At 60.0% G+C, this 22,031-nt stretch overlaps 1 protein-coding gene across 3 annotated transcripts in view; it reads right to left on the minus strand.

Moving 5' to 3' along the window:
- The window catches only part of XXYLT1 (xyloside xylosyltransferase 1), a 130,619-nt gene that overhangs the window by 52,184 nt on the left and 56,404 nt on the right, over positions 1-22,031 (minus strand). For 2 of the 3 annotated variants that reach the window (XR_008663243.1, XM_055316098.1), the window contains exon 3: positions 1,503-1,635. Coding sequence is in view for 2 of the 3 variants with exons in the window: in XM_055316098.1 (XP_055172073.1) it covers positions 1,503-1,635 (133 nt within the window). In the remaining variant the exon portion in view is untranslated. Of the gene's footprint in view, positions 1-1,502; positions 1,636-1,836; positions 2,654-22,031 lie in introns of those variants that run through there. The other variant, XM_055316099.1, reaches the window with a different exon arrangement.

The following is a 22,031-nucleotide window of genomic DNA, read 5'->3' on the forward strand; positions in this document are numbered from 1 at the left end:
GCGCAGGGCCGGCCCGTAGGGCTCTGGGCTCTCAGCTCGGTGCTCCCTCCATCGCCCTCCAGGTGTGAAGCCAAGAACCCCGAACGTAAGATCCACCTTGTATCAAGATGAGGGAATGAGGCCCGGAGGCCACTATGAGCTCAAGTGGCAAATGTGTGCCTGAAGCCTCCCCTCCTGTTCCCGGCAGAGTGCGAGGCTCTGCTGTGTAGGGGCGGCAGCCTGGGGAGCATGATGTAAGGCTGAACAGCCCACGAGGCCCAGAGTTATCAGGCCACTCAGAAGCCTTGCAGGAATTTCCTGTTATGTGATCTGCGTCTTGCAAATAGTCACAAGCAAGCGAGCTGTCACTCCTCCCCGCTCTCTTAGGGGAAGTGCAGGCTCCTGGGTCGCTGGTCTCCAAAGACGGCCCGGCTCCAGGAACGTCTGCAGGGAGCTGGCAGGAGGCTCTGCTCTGAGAACAAAGAGGGCAGCACGCTGCTGCGTGGGCTCTGGCTCCGCCGGAGGAGGATCCTCGGGACGTGGAGCTCTCTGGACCCAGAACCACGGGTCTAGTTTTTAACAAAGGCTTGTAGGGACTTCTGCTTTTCCTTTCCCTTGTTTCAGCTGTAAGACCTGCAGTGCACGCAGGAGAGCATGTGCAACCGTGTGCACGGCCCCCAGGTGGAGAGCTAACGACACTGAGGCGCCCCGGAGGCGATGTGTACCCGAGTCCTGCCCCCTCCCTGCCCTCACCCCGCAGAGGAGCGCCGTGCCGGCACGGGGGCCCATCGTATGCACCTAAGGGCCACGTTTAGCTGTGTCTGGCAGGGCGTGAGGCTGCCCCTGGCTCGTTTTTGCGTTTGTACAGCACCCGGCTGGACGAACATATTTTATGGGCCCGTCCTCTTAGCTACGGACATTCAAGTCATTCTCAGTTGTTGCCTACGGTGCACGACGCTGCAGCGGATACCCCCGAATGCGTCTCCCGGCTCTCAGGCGCCGGGGTTTCTCGGGCATGCACGCCAGGCCGCGAAGCGCTGCGGCGTGCACTATGCGTTCTTCTCTGCGACCAGGCATCGAAGAGCTGCGCGGCTTTCCCTCCTTCTGAGACAGAACCCGCTCTGCTCGCACGGGGTGGGGGGCGGGGGGGGGTGACCGGTGACTGAGGCAGGACACCTGGCTCCTCGTCAGCCTGGCAAGTCAGAGCTCCAGCCTGACACGGCCTTTACCAGGGAAAGCCCGAGATCTCAAAACTGAGCTTAACCAGCGTCAACAACCGAAAGAGCCCGGCTTTCTGCAGGAAAAGTCTTACAAATTCCCCCAAGAGGACGAGGCGGCCTCACGGCTGTGGGGACCACCTGCCCACACCACTGTCTGCAGCAAGTACAGGTGCATCCGCTCGCTCACAGGTTTAAGCGAACTCCGCCTACCAATAAATCCCGCTTGCTGTGGGCAGCAGGACGTGGGAGGTGAGGGGGGTGGGGGGTGGGGGGCCGGCCTCAGCCCTCACAGCGGCCACATACCTGTACACCGGCTGCATCTCTCTCGCTATGCCGATGACGGCGCCCGGCAGGAAACTGTCAAACTCTTCAAACAATTCCCGGATGTTGGTCTTGTACTTCAGGTCTAGGTCCAGCTGAATTATCCGCAGGATCTCTAGAGGAAAGATAAAGAAAATGAGACCCAGACACACATCCTGGGAGGCTCCACCACGGGCAGAAAATGAGGGAAGGCTGCAGAAACAGGTACGGGATCGCTCCCGCCGTCACCGTGCGATGCACAGTCGTCGCTGGACACCAAGGCCCATCATCCGCCAGCGACCCACCCCGCTCCAAGTGTCCGTAAACAACTGCCCACCTTTCCTTCCACCGGCAGACAGGCCTTGGGTTCCTGACCCGGTGGCCCCATGCTCCATATCAGGCCCGCTGTCCGCACGATGCGCTCCGGGGCCGCCCCATGGAAAACCCGAGGCACACGGGGATCCTCCTTGGGGCACAGGCGACCCCACAGGACAGAGGGCTGGCAACCCCCCACTCAGACATTCTCCAGCCTACGTGTGCGTGTAGCCTGGATGCCACCAGGGCAGCTGAAAGGCCCTGGACACAGCTAGGTCCCCATCCCACAACGGAGAGACGGCGTGGCTCTAATCAGACAGACGGAGCCTCAGCATCACCCATTTGCCCCTGTCGCCTGCAGACTCAGGGCGAGGAGGGAGGGGGAGGCACTGGCTCCGTCCATCCCCCGCAAGCCTGACTCCGCTCTGGAGTGGCAGTGTCAGGGCCCAGCTGCCCGGGGTGTCCCCCACCAGCAGTGACACGAGGCTGCCTGGACGCAAGGAGACAGGCCTAGTGCAGACGTGAAAAGGGAGGGGCTCCGAGGGCTCCAGAGAGGGGGCGCTCAGGGTCAAATGATGCCGGAGACCAAGGAGGGGGCCCAAGGTGGGGATCGGGACATGCAGGTGCAAGGTCCAGCTCTGCTGCTGCTGAGCTCTGTGACTCTGGGAGAACGGCTCCTCTAAACCGTAGCTGCCTCATTTGTCAAAGTGGGGGGTGATACGATGGGCCTCTGGGGCCCCACGTCAGGCAGATGACAGGACAGGCGGGCAGCGTCCCGTATTCGGGCTGCAGGGCCCCGCGGAAATCCAGGGTTTGGAGAGCAGGGGCGTCACTGACGCTGGAGGTAGTCAAGGGAGGCTTCCTGGAGGAGGAAGACATATGGGCAGGGACAGACAAATGAGGCCAGAGACTGCCACCAGCCCCTGACGTGAGGCTCTGCCCATGTCCTGAGAGGACGGCTGCCCACGGAGGCCCTGTGAGGACGGGGACCGTGTCTGTGGCACCTCGGCCTCCACCCACCCATATGCAGGCTTGGCAGTTGGTCAACATGCAGGAATGTGTGTGGAATTCAATAGGCACCCTCTCAATGAGCTTAGGAAGAAATCACAGCTTACGATTCCAGAAACACTGATTCATCTGTTCTTGTTCTCTTTTCCTTTGTGGCACAGCTGATGTCTGACCTGAGTGTTTTGAAAATAATCAGTGACGCTTGGCGAGAACGCAGCACCCAGGCCAGGGGAAAGGGTGGGGGTGCCAGACGCAGGCTTCCCGGGCCCCGCGGGAAGGGGCTGCAGGAGGTGGGCCGCCCACCGCGTGGACCCTGCCGCCTGCCTGCACCCCCCCCACCCCGCCAGTAAAGCCGCCACTCTCCCCCACCAAGCACAGCACCCAGCACCGCACCGAGGAGCCAGGGAGGTGAGGCCTCGGGGCCCGGAGGCCGGGGGCCCCTGCGGTGGCTCGGCTGTCCCCCGGAAAGCTGCCCTACGCCAGCAGTGCAGGATGGGGGCAGCTCACAGGGCAGGGCCTCGGGCCCCCGCTGCTCTCAAAGGTGACCCTGCGAGGACCACCCACACCGTGTCCCAGGAGACGACGTCGGAACGAGAGTCCTAGTGCTCGAGAGGTCACGGTTGGGAGGCCCCATGGCACACGCGCCGCCTGCAGCCGCCGTTTTCCTCCCGGCTGCTCTGGTGCAGGGTGGAGAAGAGCTCCAATGAGACAGGGCCGGGGGCACAGCCATCCCGTCGTCCCGGGGTGAGGAACCCCATCATCGCAGGTTCTGTCCGTGAAGGGGGCGGAGGGGACAAAGGCCAAGAGAGGGGAGGCCTCAAGGAGGGACCGACGGGGCTAAGGGAGGAGGGGAAGGTCGTCGTCCTGGCCCCGGGGGGACACCGTCGATGGCAGCAAGGACAGCCGCGGGGAAGCACCCTCTGTGAGTGGGAGTGCCTGGCACGCACGGGCACCAGCTCAGTTCTCATTAACCACCCGAGATGCGGAGTTATTCCGACGTCCAGATGAAGAAACAGGCTTAGAAGAGTCAAAAACAATAGCCCGAGGCCCTGCGATAAATCAGAGCTGGGGCTGGGACCTGAACCTGGGTCAGCTTCGCCTGAAAGCCCAGCACGTCGGGTCTGGAGGCCCGGCATCTGCTCCGAGCAGAGAGAAGCTCCAGGGACGCGGGTCCGGCTCCCCAGGGACGTGGGTCCGGCTCCCCTGCCGCCCGCGCAGGCCCGCACAGCAGTGCCCAGGACCTTGACACACGGCAGAGCGACGAGCTGGCCACAATGTGAGACTTAAGGCTGTCCCCCACGCGCAGTTCTGGGGACGCATAGAGACTCCAGGTGATGGGGAGGCCCGTCGTCAGCCTCCCTTGAGAGCCTGCCGTGTGCCACGTGCACTCCCTGGGCTCTGAGGTCACAGGAGTCCAACCTGCTGTACAAGGAGCAGCCCAAAGTCCTGGACGGGCCCTGCCCTGTGGCCTGTGTGCCCCCCGCCACAGGGAGTGCTCCTCGAGGACGGGGACGCGCAGGAGGGCAGAGCTCAGGCACGGCTCCTGCAGAGGCCAGTCCCTTCCTCTGCGCAGAGCCCTGGCCTCGCCGCTGTAAGAAACCCATCGGTCAGTCTGAGCACCGCCCCGCCCCTTGGGGACTGGCCGGGAGCGAAGCTGGACACACCCGGGAATCCAGAGCCTTTTACCGTTTCACGACTCCCCACTTATGAAGTAGCTGCTTCTGCTATGAGTCGCTGCTGCTTCAGGACGAACTCCACAGAATGAGGTGAACTGGAAGGAGAAAGACAGCGGCTGCCCTCGAACGGAGGTCTTCACGGCGGAGGGAGGGCCGGGCCCGGGAACACGTCTTCCGCTCTGAGAGCCCGACCTGTGGCACTGCACAGGCCTCTGTCCAGACGCTTACTCTGCTCTGTGACTGTGAAGATGCCAGGCTGTGACGGTCGCCGCGGGAGAGAGGGATATGCTTACGCGGAAGGCTGGAACGGCGTAGGGAGAGATTCCCATAAAGGGCCCTGTTCCTCCGGCCCCTGGCTCTCCATGGACTACGGGGCAGGGGCGGGGGCGGCTCCCCTGAGGAGGAGACAAGGTTGGTGCATGGCAGGGAGAGCACAGGGAGGGCCCAGGAGGGAGCCAGTCGGAGGCAGCTGTAACGACAGCCCTTAGGACCACGGAGATTGAAAGAACAGATGACCCCAAAGCAAAGAGGAGATGAAATCTCTAAAGCATGGGGAAGAACGTCTCAGAAAAAGGAGTAGACGTCTACAAAACTCAAAGCAGCGGCCGGCATCCAGGCTGCGTGAATGTCTGCTGTGTCAGGATCCCAAGAGAAAATGGTAAGATTAAAAAAAAAAAAAAAAGACAAAGAGGATAGAATAATCTAGGATAACAGATCTGAAGGAAGAGCCGACCTACCCATTACACAGACGGGGAAACTGAGGTCCAAAGAAGCCACGGGACTTGCCAGGGCTTGCAGCGTTGAGCTAAGTGGCAAAGCTGGTCCCAGAACTCGGGTCTCCCGACCGGCCGGCCGATGCTCTCAGGTCAGTCGGTGCCCCTCTTCCGCTACCCACGCCCACCGGGGGCCATGAACTCAAGAGCAGGAAACGCTGTGGCCCAAAGGGCTGTGCACAAGGCTCGCCCATCGCTCATGGGGGATCTGCATCTCATACCGTGAAAACGTGAACCTGAAGACGAGCGGGAGTAGCTCAAGAAGAAAGAGGCCTCTGCGACCATGTCCTTGGTGGGCGGCTTTTGGGAAACGGCCGTCTGCATCCTCGCATTAGCATCAGGCAGGGATGCTAGGAAATGAACAGGACCAAGGACTCTTCCCACTTCTCTGACAACGCACCCTGAGCCGTACGACGTCCCGAGGGAGGCAGGAGCCAGCAGCCCGGAGCCTGCGGCGACAAGCGCAGCACCAGGAGTGAGACTGGGTCCCCCTTCCCCGCCCCACCACCCGGTGCCCTCCTGTTCTAGGTGGACCTAAGGACGTGGGTGCCGCTACGTCCATCGGCCGGTGACAGGCCTTCCAACCGGGCCCTCGAGCCTACCGACCGCACGGCGAGGGTGGCAGGAAGCCTGCCGTGCGTTAGGGCGTGTAGGCATCTGGGGAACACCTTCGCACTGGCCATCGTCCCAGGAGGAGTGTGGCCGCTGCCGGCCTGGCCCCTCGGTGGACACAGGCAGCGTCATCTCGTGGGGCAGCCCTCAGAGCCTCAAATGCTGCTTCCTGCGTGGCACGGTGGACTGGCAAGACCTCGGCAGGTTGAAACGGAAGACCTGCTGCGTCCCAGGACAGACTCCTTGGCCCCAGGGCCGGTAAACGTGCGACCGTAGGACGGGAGTCACTGATGTGGGCCGACCCCACATGGGGAAGGATGCTAAGGACCTCGGCGGGCTTCTTGGTGGGAGATGCGGTTCCTGCCGAACGTCAACCCAGAGGGTGGAGCCAAAGACGGTGGTGGGTACGGCCTTGCGAGGTGCCACCCGCTCAGCTCACCCTCCCGGGCTCCAGTTTCAGGCTAACCACTCGGTGCCACTTGTTTCTAACAAGTTGTGAAAGGAAAGATGAGCCTCCAAGTGCACGAGGAGTTCCCGGGGTTCAGGAGGGTTCGAAGCACTGGGCCACACGGCCCACGCCTCGCCCCGGCCATCGCGACAGGCAACGCGCGCAGCCTCAGGGCGGCTGGGACTTGGCACGTCAATGCTCCCTGTGGAAGGGCCCGCGACGGCTCCTCGTCAGCCTCCCAGGCACAGTCACAAGGCAGGTCATCTGACCACGGATGGAATTACAAGCCAGAGGGAGTAGCTGGTGACAGCCAAGAACGAACAGAGCGGGGAGCAGCTTCCCTTCCTCGCCCCTCCCTTCTCCCGTCCCCGGAGACTATTCCTCGTGGACGCGCCTTCCACACCGGACAGACGAGGAAAGGACAGGCATGCACACGAGCCCAGGCCGGCACACAGACTCACGCGGGCGCCTTCTTTCCCCTTCCGTCTCACACGAGTGTCAGCTGCCCGGGGACGGACGTTTACGGCCCCTCAGGACACCAGGCCCAGCTGTCGGTGACCGCGGGAGGGTGGGGGAGAAGGGGACGCCGTGACAGCCCGAGGTCCGGGGGGTGTCAGGGTGCTGGGGCCGGGCAGCCGCCTGGGAAGGAAGCTCCACGTCTCCCTGGCCGCCCGGGGACGGCACTGCTGCTTTCTCGCCCTCCGCGGCCTCGTGCTTGCAGTCCGGGCCGCCCCGGCTTGCGGAGCCCAGGGCAACGGGGAACGGGCCCCCGTGCAGGACGGGCCCGAGGGACAGGCCCAGCCGCAGCGGCCGGGCTCCTGCTGCCCAGGGTCTAGGCGTGCGATGGAAGCCCTGCCACCACCACGCAGACCTCAGCGGTGCCCCGACAGCGCCCGCACAAGGCCCAGCTGCAGGACAGCTGGCTACCCCGGGGGACGGCTGCCACCAAGAGTCATGGTGGACCCCGGGGCCCAGGCCTGGGACAGACTCCTGGGGCTCCCCCCGCCTGCTCTGGTGCCTCCCGGGAGCAGACACAGGGGGGTTTGTGGGCCAGGCCCAGGACGGGTGCTTTACACCTGCTGACCTGGCCCACGAGCCCCTTCCCCGCCCACGCCACCCTGGCCCCCTGGCCACCGCACATCAGCAGCCTGCCCCGCCTCTGAGGGCGGACCCGGGGTCCCTGAGAATGATTCATATAACCTGTTAGCAGCCCTGGCGAAAAGTTTGGGGGCCCAGGCTTCGAAATTAATGACCACAGTCAGCTTTACATATTAGCCGGACAACAGATTCTTTCTCCAGCCTTCCTCGCCCCCTCTCAAAATTAAGCGTAGAAAACGGAGTGTGAGCCATGGCCAGGCCCTCACATTCTTTATGACCATCGACTCCCGTTTTGTGGACAAGGCAAGACAAATTATTATGAAACGACAGGTTTTTTTTTTTTTTGGCTTCTGCAGCAGTGTAAACATGCGTTTCTTGCCTCGCCCTCCTGCCTTCGGTGACTGGTTATATAAATCATATCTTTCAGGATAGGACACGATTTATTTCCAACTTGGTTGAAAAACTTTAGGGACGTATATAATGTACAACAACACACGCAGCACCGGGTCTCCATTTTCCTCTCATCTCTCTTGCCAGCATGAAATTATAGCTCATGTACTTTTTTATGAGTCTCAATCTGCAGAGGAAATTGGGTTTTAGGTCTGGAAGTCAGAACCACCCCCCGCCCCCTTCTCTCATTTCCAAGGCAGAGATGCCCACGCCCCTGCTGGCCTCTCTGCAGCATGGCTCCCGGGGGGGGGGGGGGGGGGGTCTGCTGGAGACCTTACTTTGATCTGCAAAAGCTTAAGCCCTGCTTCCTACTGGGGCACGACCACATTCTGACTCGGGCCTGGTCTCTGCTCTCCACCAGCGAGCGTCCTTCACAGACCCGCGGGATGGCAGCTGGAGAGCCGTCCTCCCGGTGCAGAATTCACAGGTGTCTTCTGAAAGCAGCGATACGGTTACCACTGGTCCGCCCAAACAGTCAACAGATCAACTTTCCAAGTTGCTCGCTCTGAGGTTCTTTATTGGAGCTGCGGGGGCCCCGGGCTCCGGTTTCTAATCTCCCCTGCCCTCGCCTTAACCTCCCCCAACCACCCTCTCCCTCTTTCCCGGCATTTGAGCCCAGGCCGTATCTGTGGATCTGAGTACAATGAGGAAAATTGACGAAGGTTCTGTTCCGCCACTTGCCGCCCCTACCCCCGTGCCCCGCTGGCGAGCACTCGTGCCCAGCCCTGCCAGCCTGTCAGGGCCCATCCGCTGCAGCCCTGCCCCCTGTGCTTTGCTCAAATGATGACGGCAACCAGAGGACCGACAGCACGTGGCAATGTTCACAGTGCATTTCCCACTCACAGAACTTCGTTATGCTTTTACCTCGTTGAAACCTTGCAACGACCCTGGGGGCAGGTGCATTCGTGTGGGTTGGGTCCAGTTGCTCTAAGGGAAGATGGAAAGCAACTGGCTTGAATAACACATAAGGGCAAAGCTAAGCCGTCCAGGGATGGCAAGGCTGCTCGGTACAGCTATCAAGGTCCCGACGCCCTCTGCCCCTCCACTCTCTTCTCCTAGATCTAGTTTCCATTCTCAAGGTCATTGCATGGCGCAGGATGGCTACCGGGATCCGGTCAATTTGGCTGCATCCCAGGCAACAAGAGGAAAGAAGGGAAAAGGTCCCCTCCCCCTGCCCCCTGCACTAAGGCAGATCCTTGGAACACCCGTCCTGGAGGTTCCGGATTTAGTCACATGGCCACACCTAGCTGCAAGGGAAGCTACAAAATTAATCCTTCTCCCAGGCGCAGTGCTGCTCCCAAATGAATGGGATTCGCTTTATAAATGAGAAAGGAGAGAATGGACAGAGGGCAGCGGCCAGCAGGACTCCCACGCTGGCACCAGCAACTGTCCCCACTGGACCCACGAGGAGACCGAGACCCAAAGGATGAAGCTTAGCCCAGGTCACACAGGACCCCGTGCATGCCACCTGACCCATGTCCACACACCCCTCCCTCGTTCACCAAGTCCCCTTGCTGCAGCGGAGCCGCAGGTGTGCTCCCACCAGCACCCGTCTGCTCGGCCCTCACCTGTTCCCTACTGGCCCACCCCGAAGGACCCCTGCCCTCCATCTGGCCTCACACTTCACTTCCAGCCTGGCTCTCCACCCTGTGCCCCAACGTGTGTCTCTTAGAATCCAGACACGGTCACTAGGAAGGTGAACCGGGCCAGAGATGGCCAGACCCCACAGAGAGCCAGAAACACCTTTCTGAGACTTATTATGCGAAGAACTACCCGTTCCCTTACCTTTTGCAGCAGGAGAGAAAAAAAAAATACGGTTTTCTACGGTTTTCATGTTTTCAGGAGCGGCCCCTGTGGCCCTGTGACAGCTTGCAGATGGACCTGGCCAACGGGCAAACAGCTCTTCGGGTTCCCGGTCTCCTGAGCCAGGCCTCTTGCCAAAATGTCATGTTATTTTATTGATTCTTATGCTCCATTAAAAAAAAAAAAGTAAACTCTCTATCATCACCTATAAAATGAGGTTCCAAAGGCCAGATACTGAGTGAGGTAGTTTATGTGTTTTACCTCGTTTAATCCTTATGTGTAGGGTTTATTGTCCTCATTTTATAGGTTCCCCCACCAAGACCATCTGTGTTCCCATGCTCCCATCCCGGCTCGCCCAGGTGAAGGGAGCCCCCCGGGAGCCCGGGGCTGCTGGGTACTAAGAGTTGCCCAAGAACAGGGAGAGGTCCCAAGACTTCGCTCTAACTTCCATTTAAAACACAAATCTGCCTTCCTGTGGGGCAGGGGCACTCAAGAAACCCTCCTTCTAGCTTGTTCCCATCCCAGACCTTATGATGGAAAAGATTCTATCTACCGGACTGCACCTAAGCACTAATTAATCCATTTCCCTGTTTTCATTAAATTTTAATTTCATTTAATTAGTCCGTATTTTTAATTAAGTAAAATTTAAGTTTTTTTGTTCTAATTTTTAATCGAAGACATGAAACGTAATGACAAACTGACATAATTGCAGATGACGGCGAAAAAAACGGAAACGAAACACAAAAAGAATTCAGGCTCTAAAATATTTCCATGTGGGATCCCTGGGTGGCGCAGCGGTTTGGCGCCTGCCTTTGGCCCAGGGCGCGATCCTGGAGACCCAGGATCGAATCCCACGTCGGGTCCCGGTGCATGGAGCCTGCTTCTCCCTCTGCCTGTGTCTCTGCCTCTCTCTCTCTCTCTCTCTCTCTCTCTCTGTCTCTGACTATCATAAATAAATATTTAAAAAATTTAAATTTAAATTTAAAAAAATTAAAAAAAAATATTTCCGTGTGTATTTCCTAAGAAACAAGGCCACCCTCATGATGACAGTACAACCCCCCAGGACCAGAAAAATCAACATTATACATCGCTGCCACTTAAGCCCCACTCGAAATCTGTCAATTGTCCAAAAACAAAAGGAAGATTTGTGGTTGGTCCAGGATGATGTACAGTTATCACGTCTCTTCCACCGTCTTTCCTCATTTTCTGTGGCCATTTGAGGAGCAGAGGCCAATTATTTGGTAAAATCCCCCTCGGCATCTGTCTGATGTTTTCTCGGGATGGGATTCAGGTTTTGCATCTCTGCCAAAAGAGCTCAGAAGCAATGCTGTGTTCTTCTTGCTGGATCACTGCTGGGGGCACAGCATGTCAGTCTACCCCGTTATGGATGATGCTAACTCGGATCACGGTAAAGTTACCATTGGGAACTGTAACAATGGCATTACGTGGGGAAACATTTTGAGACCAGGAAAAATACCTTCTTGCAGAACAAATCCTTGCCTGCTCTGGTTTAGCACCCACCCCTTAACCCTCTCATCCGAATAAATTATTACTGTAACGGTTATCGCCAAATGGTGATTTTCCAGGGTCTTCATTCCCTCTGTGTTTATTTTTTTTAATATATATATTTTTAATTTATTCATTCACAGAGAGAGAGAGAGGCGGAGACACAGGCAGAGGGAGAAGCAGGCTCCATGCAGGGAGCCCGACGTGGGACTCGATCCGGGTCTCCAGGATCACACCCCGGGCTGCAGGCGGCGCTAACCGTTGAGCCACCCAGGCTGCCCTCCCTTTATGTTTATTAACTGGCATTCTACTGCAAGGAAGAACTTTCTGGCACCCCCACTCACGGCAGGTTGTGCCAAGCAACTTCTTCCCTGGCTGGAAGGCGGGCTCTGGTGCCACCTGCCGTGGGGGTGCTAGACAATGGCTCTCCTGAGAAACCTCCAGCAGCACCAGGTTAGGGGGCCCCTGCGCATCCCACAAAAGTGAAGAGAGAAACGAGCATCACGGAGAGTTTCAGAAGGGAACACCCCCCACACCCACCCCCTGCACCCCGTCTTTCCCCTCCCCTATTTTGTAAGACAAGCAATGCCTGGGCTCCACCTTATTTAATGAAGTGCGGCTTGAGGAACTTTAAGGCAAGTGTGAGTAGACAGGGCACAGGGGCCGAGGCCGGGCTCCTGGGTCTGACTCTGCCCCTAAGTCCAGCCTCGGGCAAGCCGCCCCCCATCTGGGCACCAGTTCCCCCGGATGGTAAAGACAAAAGGGTTAGGACAGACGCCTTCCAAGACCCCCCGCCCTGCGCAGGGGGGTCACCCATGACTCTGAGCGGAGGTGGCTCCTCTCCCTCACTCAGGACCCAGCAGCTCGTGCTCACAAGAGCACAAGGCCCGGAAGCTAGGCCTTGCCCTGTTGACCTCAGCCGCGCCGGGCCAAGTAAGCCAGAGTCCCCTCGGTGGGCCAAGTATGTGACAGTGGGGAAGAGGGTCAGAAACGGACGACGTCGTGCCGAGCCTCAGAAGTTGCAGACCCAGGAGCGTTTTCCTGATGTATTTCCTGCTGCAGCCACTGCCGCGGCTGTCGCCGGTATTACGGCCGTTGTCCATGGTGACAGACAGTGCATATGGAACTGATGGTGATTTAGCCCCTCCTATGTGCCGCGCTGCAATGCTTTTAAATCTCCTGGTTTCCATTTAACAAACGTGGAAATCGAAGGTTTATAGTAGCCGAGGACTTGCCCGAGGTCACGAAGCTAACGGGCGACAGAGCAGGGATGCACGGCAGGCCTCAGTGGCGCTCGGGTCTGAGCCCCTCTGTGTCCACGCGCTCCCTTTGAATAGGTTTACTGCGAAGTCTGTCCACACTCGTGCCGGGTTATCTGTGGCCGATGACAGACCCCCCCCAGAGTTGGCGTCATCACACCCCTCACGGATCTGTGGGTCAACTGTGCTTCCCAGCAGGGCGGCTCCCACGTGGGCCTCTCTTATGGGGGCAGTGAAAGAGCGGCTAAGGCTGCATTCGGCCAAAAGGCTCAGCCAGGCTGAGGTAATAAGGCTGCCACGGACGGTCCCAGGATGGAGAGCGTACCCGAACCCCACTCAGGGGCCCCTCTGATGACGGCAGCCCAGCCTGGGCTCCCCCGGAATGGAGTATGGAGAAAGCGGGAAGGGGGGCAGGAGGTCCCCAGGTGGCCCCGGCTTCCTGGACGCAGGCGGGCAGTGACCAGCCCCGTCCCGGCTCTCCCGGCAAGGCCACCCGCATCGGCGGCTCCGGGAGCCCAAGAGGCTCCCTTGTCGAGTCATGCGCCACTATTGATACCCAGTCACTTTCCGACCATAAACCCACATTTCGAATTTCATTGTTCGGGGTGGACTAAGAAACGCAGCCTGGCCTTTCTTGTGGTTTAATTTCCTGCATGCCTGTACGGGGGCAAGACTTGAGAATTCCTATGGAAACACGACATCTTAACCTGTTCTTGGCGGATGGTGTCCAGGTCTTGGGCCGCCAGCTGTTGTCCAAACCCATGCTGCTCTAATTCGGAAGGAGGCCTTGACCTGCCCCATTCTCTCCTCCACCGAGGCAGATGGTTTCCCACTGTCCGTGTCTGCAGTCTGGCCACTGGAGGACTGGGTCAGGGCAAATTTATTTATGAATATTCCAGTCTTATGTCAAGAGACGAAGTCCACAGAGCACCCGCTGCGGCGTTCTTGGTGTCACGTCATTCGAGGTCAGTGACAAAAGAGCCGATGAAGCTTGAGACGACGCCCAAGTGATTTTGATCATCAAGCCGGGCACGACTCCGTGGTCACAGGAGCAGCAAACACATACCAGAAGGAAGAGGAATGTCCCTTTCCTGTGGAAGCCAGGACTCATCCTGTTTTCTTTTTAAAACCCTTTCACCCCCACGCATACCCTAAGCACAGTTGTGATGCCTGGCAACTTCCATTCCTTCGATATGAACGGTCTCTAAAACTCCAGGCTCTTCCCAACTGCCCCAAGCCCCTCGGCGCAGGCCAAGCCACGCCATCCTGTTCAGACCTGGAGCCCCCTCTGCACCCGGAAACCCCAGAACTGCACCAAAGTTTCCTCCTGCATCTCACGAGAGGCTTGACCTGCGACAGGAGCAGCGGGAAGTCAATGCCACCGCCGCGGACACGGCCCCAGGGGCTGACAGCGTGAGCTCAGCCGACCCCGCGCCGCACTCCAGCCATGCACCACAGCTCCGACACCCACGGAGACTTCTCTGTTCATAACGGGTGACGCCGCACTCGTTTGCTTACCCAGGAGTGTCTATTAGCCCCCGCCACGCGCCTGCCACACCTGCCGCACCTGCCGCTCCAGCCGCCGCAGACGAGCAGGGCCCCGCTTCCGTGTCACTCCCAGTCAGTAGGCGCTGCGGGGAGAAGCAAGCTGAGCAGGGGCGCGGCGGGGCAACAGGACTTGGGGGGGCCAGGGAAGCTGGGACACAGAGAAGGCCTTTGGAACAAGCAGCACTTGAGCGGAGACATGAACGACGGAAAGAGAAATGGCAAGATCCAGAGGAAGAGACAGAAAAGCCGCTGATGAATAACCCGGCCTGGCCCTATCGTATCAGAGTAAAGGGGTGCTGGGGGGGCAGGGTGCTCAGGGGGCGGGCTCCAGACCCACCAAGGGCCGCCGGCAGGGCAGGACGGGGCCTGACCAAGCAATCCCCCCCACTGCAGACCTGGCGCCTCTCTGGGCCCCTGTCCTTGACCAGGGGTCCTGGCATCATGTGTGACGTGCGCCTCGGGCACCTGGCTCACAGGGAGGGTGCTCCATGCTCCACTGAGAGCTCCCCTGTCTAGGGGGCCGCTTCCGTTGGCGATGCACCTGTGGCCCCTCGAGGAAGGCCATACAGGGAGGGCAGAGGGACACAGACACCGTCCCCTTCCCCAGCACCCCCGTGGCTAAGGGCTGGTCCTGGCCTCGGCTCTCCTTTGTGCTGTCGCCAAAACAGCTGCCCGCCAACTAGGCTGGGAAAGCCACCCAAACCGGAGCATAATGAGGGTGGAAAAGAACGCTGAGGGGCCCCTTCCTCCACCCCCGCCCCACCCACATATCGCTCCACAGGAGAAATCCGGTTAAGTGGTCGTCAGGAGCAGGGACGCCAGAGAAGCGGCCATAAAAGTCTTTATGCAGCCTAGCAGCCACCTGGAAAGAAACAGGCGTGGGGGGGGGGGGCAGTTAATTCATTCAACTTTCATTCAATTATTAGTCCGATATAATATCTGGCTCTCTGATTAGGCAAAGCAGAACGAGGCCTCTGCCCTGGAACTGCTCACAGCCCAGTGGTAGAGATAAAGAAACAGCAGCAACCACCTCCCCAGATGCCTGTGGTCGGGACTGGGGGCTCAGGGGGACCTGGGGCGTAGGGGGTGCAGCAGGGGGAACTGGGCACAGGGGGGTGCAGCAGGGGGACCTGGGGCACAGGGGGTGCAGCAGGGGGACCTTGGGCACAGGGGGGTGCAGCAGGGGGACCTGGGACACAGGGGGGTGCAGCGGGTGCAGGAGGGGGACCTGGGGCACAGGGGTGCAACAGGGGGACCTGGGGTGCAAGGGGGTGCAGCAGGGGGTGCTGCACGTACAGAGATGGGCACCCTGGAGGCTTGGCGTTCACTCGGGCCTTGTCTTAGCCAGCTCAGGCCGCTGTAACAAAGCCCCATACATCGGGCGGTTTACAGGAGACACGGATTTTCTCACAGTCCAAGAGGCTGGAGTCCATAGCCCAGTTTTTTTTTTTTTTTTTTACAGCCCAGTTTCTGCCGAGGGTCCCCCACCCTGTAGATGGCCACCTTCTCCCTGTGTCCTCGTCGTCCTTCCCTCTGTGCTGGCCCAGAGACACCGTGCCCTGTGTCTCTCCCTCCTCCATAAGGGCGCCAGTCCCATCTGACCAGGGCCCCCCTTTACGAGCCTCGTACCCTCTCAAAGGCCATCTCCAAATACATTACCTTAGAGGCTGGGCCTCTGCGTCTGAAGCTGAGGGGTGCACACCGCAGGCCACAACAAGCTTTGAAGCACTGACACGCACCAGAGGTCCTCTGTGTGGACATGGAACTGTGGGAGAGCCTGGCGTCGGCGAAGGCAGGGCCGTGAGAGCCTGGAAGGCCGCTGGGAGGGCAGGAAGTGAGCCCACCCAGGGAGGTAAAGGACTTGCTGGGGGCACAGGGTGGTGAGGCTGGAGAGGCGGCCTGGGGGCCCGTGAGGGCAGGGAGCCAGAGATCTGCTGAGCAGAGGGGTCACAGGGTCAGGCCCGCTTCCCGCAAACCCTCGCAAACCACCTGGGGGGCCAGGCCAGGGAGATGGCTCAGAGGCAGCTGTCACAGTCGGGACAGGAGAGGACGCGGCTCCAGCGGAGGCTGTGGTTCAGCCTGGTGCACTGCTACCCACGGAGCTCCTCGGCCGCTCTGGACTGGCTGGTGGGAGCCCCGCCTGGGGGGTGGGAAACGAGGCTGAGGTCCCCATGCCCAGGGGTGCCTGGCCCATCCCCTCCCCGGGACCAGGAACCTGACGACATCGCACAGACAGACACGCTGGGGAGGGGGCCCGGTCGGCCCTGTGGGGACAGTATTCACTGAACCGGGACCCTCTGTGCTGCTCTGAGGTCAGGCCACTTGGTCCCTCCTGACTCCTGGGACAGTGAAACCCAACAAAGGATAGAACCAGTGCTCACCAAGCCACCCACTAGGCCCAGCCTCCACACGGCCCTAAAGAAGGGCAGCCCCTTGGTCCACACTGGGTGGGAAGGTAAGGGGAGCTTCCAGGTGTCCTGGAGCTGGACACGCGCCACTGACCCAACGGCACCTTCCCTGATTCCGCATCGGTGGCTCTGGTGAGGCCGGGGAGCGGCTGTGGCCCATGGGGTCCCGGTCACCGCGGTCGGCCTCGTGGTGGCCCCCGAGTCCACTTCCTCACCTGCAGGGCCAGGGGCTAGGCCTGGGGGTCCCTCGAGGTCCCCCCAGCCCCACAACCACCAACACGGCACATACCCCGGGCAGGCGGGGGGGGGGGGAGCAGCTGACCTCGGGGCTGCCTGACGCCAAACGGCCAAAAAAAGCACCACTTCTCAGGGCACACTCGACTTACGCCTAAAAACCTGGCATGAGATGGTATTTTAATTACCCGAATCCTATTTTCTCAGTGATTAAAAGCATCAGGAAGGAGCTCTTTCATTCTCCTTCCTGATCTTCAAACGACCAGCGGGCTTCCTACTTCCCCAGAGCTCCCCGCTCCCGCATCCCTACCCTGTCGGCCAAGCGCCTCGGGCTGAAACGCGGGCTGCAGGGAAGCGCAGCTAAAGCAGCCTTGGGATGAAGTGGGGTCTTCCGTTTACAAAGCAGACCCCGCTTGCTCCCCACCAAGCACCTGCTCCTGCCGGCGGCACGGCCTTGCCCTCCAGGACAGGCACCAGCTGTGTGCTGGGACACCTCCCCCAGCTGGTGAGACCCCCTGTGTGGGGGGAACAGTCCCAGGCACAGTACCCGGGCTCCCTTGCCTTGCAGGGGCACAGTCACTGCGCCAGGGGCTGGCCAGGAGGCCCGCGGGGCACTTCCCCGGGGACTGCCTATGAAGCCTGTGGACCGTCCCGTGTCAGCGTCATGCACACCAAGTCCCAGGGCCGCCAGGAAGCCAGCCTTGCCAGCCGGTGTCAAGAAAACCTCACACACCCTACCCCATCGCAGCAGACCCTCGACAGATGCACCTTTTGGGGCACCTGGGTGGGTCAGTCACTTGAGTGTCTGACTCCTGATTTCGGCTCCGGTCGTGATCCCTGCATCGGGCTCCTCACAGGATATTGGCTTGAGGTTCTCCCCCGCCCTTACTCTGCCCCTCCCACCCCCATGCTCACTCTCTCTCTTACTCTTTCTCTAATAAAAGAAAAAAATCTGGGCAGCCCCAGTGGCGCAGCGGTTTAGCGCCGCCTGCAGCCTGGGGTGTGATCCTGGAGACCCGGGATCGAGTCCCACGTCAGGCTCCCTGCATGGAGCCTGCTTCTCCCTCTACCTGTGTCTCTGCCTACCTCTGTGTGTGTCTCATGATAAATAAATAAAATCTTTAAAGAAAAACATCTTAAAAAATAAAAATTAAAAAGATGTGTCTTTCCTTCCTTCCACAGGGCCAAGGCATGGGTCCTTGTATCAGGACCCTAAGGACCAAGCCCAAGGACTTGCTTATACACTCTTGCTCTAGGTACCCCCATTCTTTCTCTTCTTAGGACTTTTCACAATTTGTAATTATACACTTATTTGTTTACTTCCTTATGGTCAGCCTCTCCCTGGAGACTGTAGGCTCCATGAGGGCATATAACATTATTAGCACTTGGCATATTCCACAACTATCTTTTTTTATTTTATTTATTCATGAGACAGAAAGAGAGAGAGAGAGAGAAAGAGAGAGAGAGAGAGAGAGAGAGAGAGAGAGAGAGGCAGAGGGAGAAGCAGGCTCCATGCAGGGAGCCCAACGCGGGACTTGATCCCAGGACCCCAGGATCATGCCCTGGGCTGAAGGCGGCGCTAAACCGCTGCACCACCCGGCCTGCCCCACAACTATCGTTTTTAAAAGGAGGAAATATAAGACTCTCCCAGAACCAGATTCACCGTGGGGAAGCTATCCACTTAAGGAGCTGAGTGCCACAGGGCCTGTGTTCTCAGGGCCATAGAGGCAAATAGAAAATTCTCCTGGGGAGGGGGATCAGGCAAGGACACCCGGGAGGCAATCCTCAACCCAAGGACTTAAAGGACACGAGGCAGGACCTTCCAAGTAAAAAGAGGGCCTACGGGTCACACAGCACAGAGGAAAGCCAACCAAAGGATAAGTGGCTCCTGGAACGCCAGAGCAGGATGGGAGGTCGGGGCTGCGTCAACGTACCAACCAGAATGTCAGGATTTCAAGGTTTACGGCTGCAGGAGCCCTGCAGTTTGCATGGACTGAGCACCAGCCAGAGCCGTCGAGAGAGGTGTGTGGGACCTGGTGAGACCATCCGACAGTCCCGGGGGAACGAGGGAGGAAGGGAAGGCTAAGGTGAGTTCTTGGTTTCTGGCGCGGGCAACCCGTGATTTGCCAAGATGAGGAAAAGGCAAGCGTAGGAGAGGAAAACAGTCACTGCGGTGACGCATGTTGACTTTGATGTCCCCGTGGGACTTTCAGATGGAGATTTCTAGGACTGATCCTAATGGAAACTTCTTGAAAGCAGGTGTTTGGCGGAAACGGAGGTAGGAGCGCTGCTAGTGCTCACCCACATCCCGTTCTCCTGGCTCCTCGTCGTCGGGCGGCCGTCTAACCAGTTCCTGGGGAGCGGACCCTGAGCAGCAAGGGTGGGGGTGACTTCCAGACTGGAGCAGTGAGCAGCTGCCCATGCCCCATCCGTCTTCGCAGGCGAGCGTGAGCTCCAGGTGGTGTAGTGACGGGACGGAAGTGGCCTGGACCCCGGGGGTATTGCCTGAAAGGAAGCTGCTGCCCTAGGGAGCCATATATCCAGGGCGAAATTTGCTTGGAGGGGAAAACAGTAGGTGTGAAAGCGCTGGTATTTCGGGGCATGTGTTACCGCAGCCTGGCCCGGCCTCCCCTACTTGTGCGCGTGCACCAGCAGGCGGTAGCTCAGTCAAGGCGGAGAAGGTGAGCACACAGGGCCTTGTACCTGCCCACACACCTAAAGACAGGACATAGTTTGAACAGCAGGGTCGCACTCCAGTAGTGGCCTGTAAGGGAGGGGGACACCCTCCGCCCGCCCTGGGGTGCATATCATAACCTTGGGTAGAGGAGGGCTACGCGGAATGTCTAAATCCCCTCCAGGTAATTCAGATGTTTTCATGCTCCTCTAGTAGCCCTACGATCTGAGAATAACCGGGAAGGGATGTGGAGTAGTAGAGCGGACGTGAGTCCTGGTTCTGGGAGGCCACGCTTGGAGCCATCAGCACGTGCCACCTCCGACACCCCGGACTGTCCGAGGGCCTGTTGTGTCTCTCAGGCTGCAGATAGGCTGATGGCGAAGGGGCTGAAGAAGCCGGGAAGCTATGACACTGCAGCCTTATGCTCACCCAGGGACTCTGAGAGGGCAAAGAGCAGAGGCCCGCAGCTGGCCCTGACCACACGAGTAAGCCACGGTCCCTCTGGCAATGGTCTGCACCTTGCGGGACACCCGCTGAGGATGTGGCTGCAGATACAGGACTCGGCCGCTCCGGACAACTGAAGTACGCCCAAGCCCCGGCCTGGAACCCAGCCCCCCGCCTGCAGACACAGCCGCGTCCCCTCTGCGCCTGCACAGCCAGCGCTGGGCTCCTCCGGGGAAGCTCTGCCCCTTCCTCCGGCCTGGAAGGGCTCCCGCGGGCCCTCGGCCGCCGAGCGTGCAGACCTACGGGATCCCCGCGCGCTCATGACCTAACTCAGCTGAGGCCGCGGAGTCCTGCCACTGCCCGTGGCGCCGGCCCCGGGATCAGCATCCGGGGGCCCTGGGCGGCGACCCCAGTGGCTGAAGGCAGCGCGCTCCCTGCAGAGCTGCCCCGCTAACTACGCCCACTGAGGATGCCCTCGGAGGCTCGCAACCGCCCGACAGCGCGCTGACACGGATCCGCAGCAGGATTCCGCCGACATGTCACGGAATGTCACGACTCCCGAGCCCCCTGCCTCCCTCTTCGCCTCCTGTCCCGAAACCTGGGCAAGCTGCTGGGTGCCCCCTTCTTGGGCACAAGCAGGAAGTTCAAGCGACGGGGCCCGGACCTGCACAAACCCTCACCCGACCCCACTGCCAACCACAAGAACCCCAGGCGGTCTCCCCTCCGTTATGTGGTCCGGGGCCGCCCGGCGGGGGCGGGAGCGGGGGCAGGGCTCTGCCATAACCGCAAGCCCGGTTATCTCTAGCAGGATGAGCCCATCAACTATGGGTTGACACGCAGCTACATCAACAGAGGTATGGTGCCTCACACGTGGAGGTGAGGATACGGCCTTACTCCGCGCTCCAGGTTGCAGCTATCCCTCTCACAGTGGCCACCCCTGAGGTCCTCTTGCATCCAGACCTGAGCCCCATACTGTAAGAGGAGGAGAGACCAACAGTCGCGTCCCAAAAGCGGGCGTCCTAGCCGTGGGCAGTCTAGAGGTGTCTCCCGTGGGGAACACACGAAGGAGCTGGGGCTGCTTCCTTTGACTGAAAGCTGCCTTCGAACTCCTGAAGGAAAGGAGCCAGGCTCCTCCACCGAGGCAGAGTCGGTACAAGCATCAACAGCTAAAAGCAGGTTTAGGACAGTGCAAGAAAGAAGTTTCTGAGACGCAAACGTGTCCCAAGATGAAAGAGGCCGCCTTCGTCTGCGGCAGCTCCCCGCCGCAGGAGTCCAGGCGGTGGCTCTCGGGGTGCCCCGGGGAGACCCGAGAACCCACCGAGGCACCAGGATCCCTCCGGCCCTGAAGTTCTCGGACCCAACTCAACAGCTGCCGCAGCTCTGCCCAGAACCGCGGCGTCCAGTGGTCTGACCAGAGAAGGGTCCGGTCCAGGACGGCTCTGCAGTCCTGTCCCATTGAGGCTGAACGTGAATCCCGGCCAGACATCAGGGAGCTGAGGAGACCTGTGTGCGCGTGCACAGGCACGTGGGAACGGCCGGGGCCGCGGTGACACAGAAGCCCCGGGAGGGCATCACTGGGTCACCAGCTCACCATCAGTCCCGGGAAGCAGCAGACCGATGAGGCCGACAAGCCCAACTCACCCAGAGGAAGGCAGTTGCTAGGCGGGGATGGGTTCCGGCCTTCCTGCGAGGGGGCCGGTCAAGGTAGTTCCCCAGAGTTCCCCGAGGAGCAGGGGTAGGCACACACCGGAAAGCCAGCGGGGCGGCTCTGGCCAGGAAGCCCGCCTGCACGCCCCACTGAGTCACCAGGTATGCGCCCCTGAGGATGCCCTCTGGGCTCCCCACGCTGCCTCCCATGCAGCCCAGGACCCCGCAGCCCGGGACCCCGCACTCCCTGGGCCTGGGAGGGGTGCAGCGCGGCAGCCGCCGGCAAGGGCCAGGAGCCCCTGAGCTGCAGCAGAGCGATCTGGGGCTCCAGGGCCCCCAGGACAGCGCTCCCGACCTTTACGGAGGGGGCGGGGGACAGATGGAGGGGTGCAGGAAGGAGAGGCTGGCCACGCCGTTCCGGGGGCCCGACTGCGAAGTCCTGTGCCCAGATCTGTACACTGAAGCCGGGCTGCGAGGGGCACAGTCTCTCAGCGACCACAGGGGACACTCCCACCCTGCACACCTGGCTGGCCAGGCCGAGAGGGTCTGCACGGGAGTCCTCCCTCTGGCCTGCCTGGTCCTCAACACTGATGTCCTCTGGCTACAGCTTCCCTCGCTTCCCAGCTGTT

The sequence above is a fragment of the Nyctereutes procyonoides genome, unplaced genomic scaffold (genome assembly GCF_905146905.1).
Source record: "Nyctereutes procyonoides isolate TBG_1078 unplaced genomic scaffold, NYPRO_anot_genome, whole genome shotgun sequence".
In the NCBI taxonomy this organism is placed as follows: Eukaryota; Metazoa; Chordata; class Mammalia; order Carnivora; family Canidae; genus Nyctereutes; species Nyctereutes procyonoides.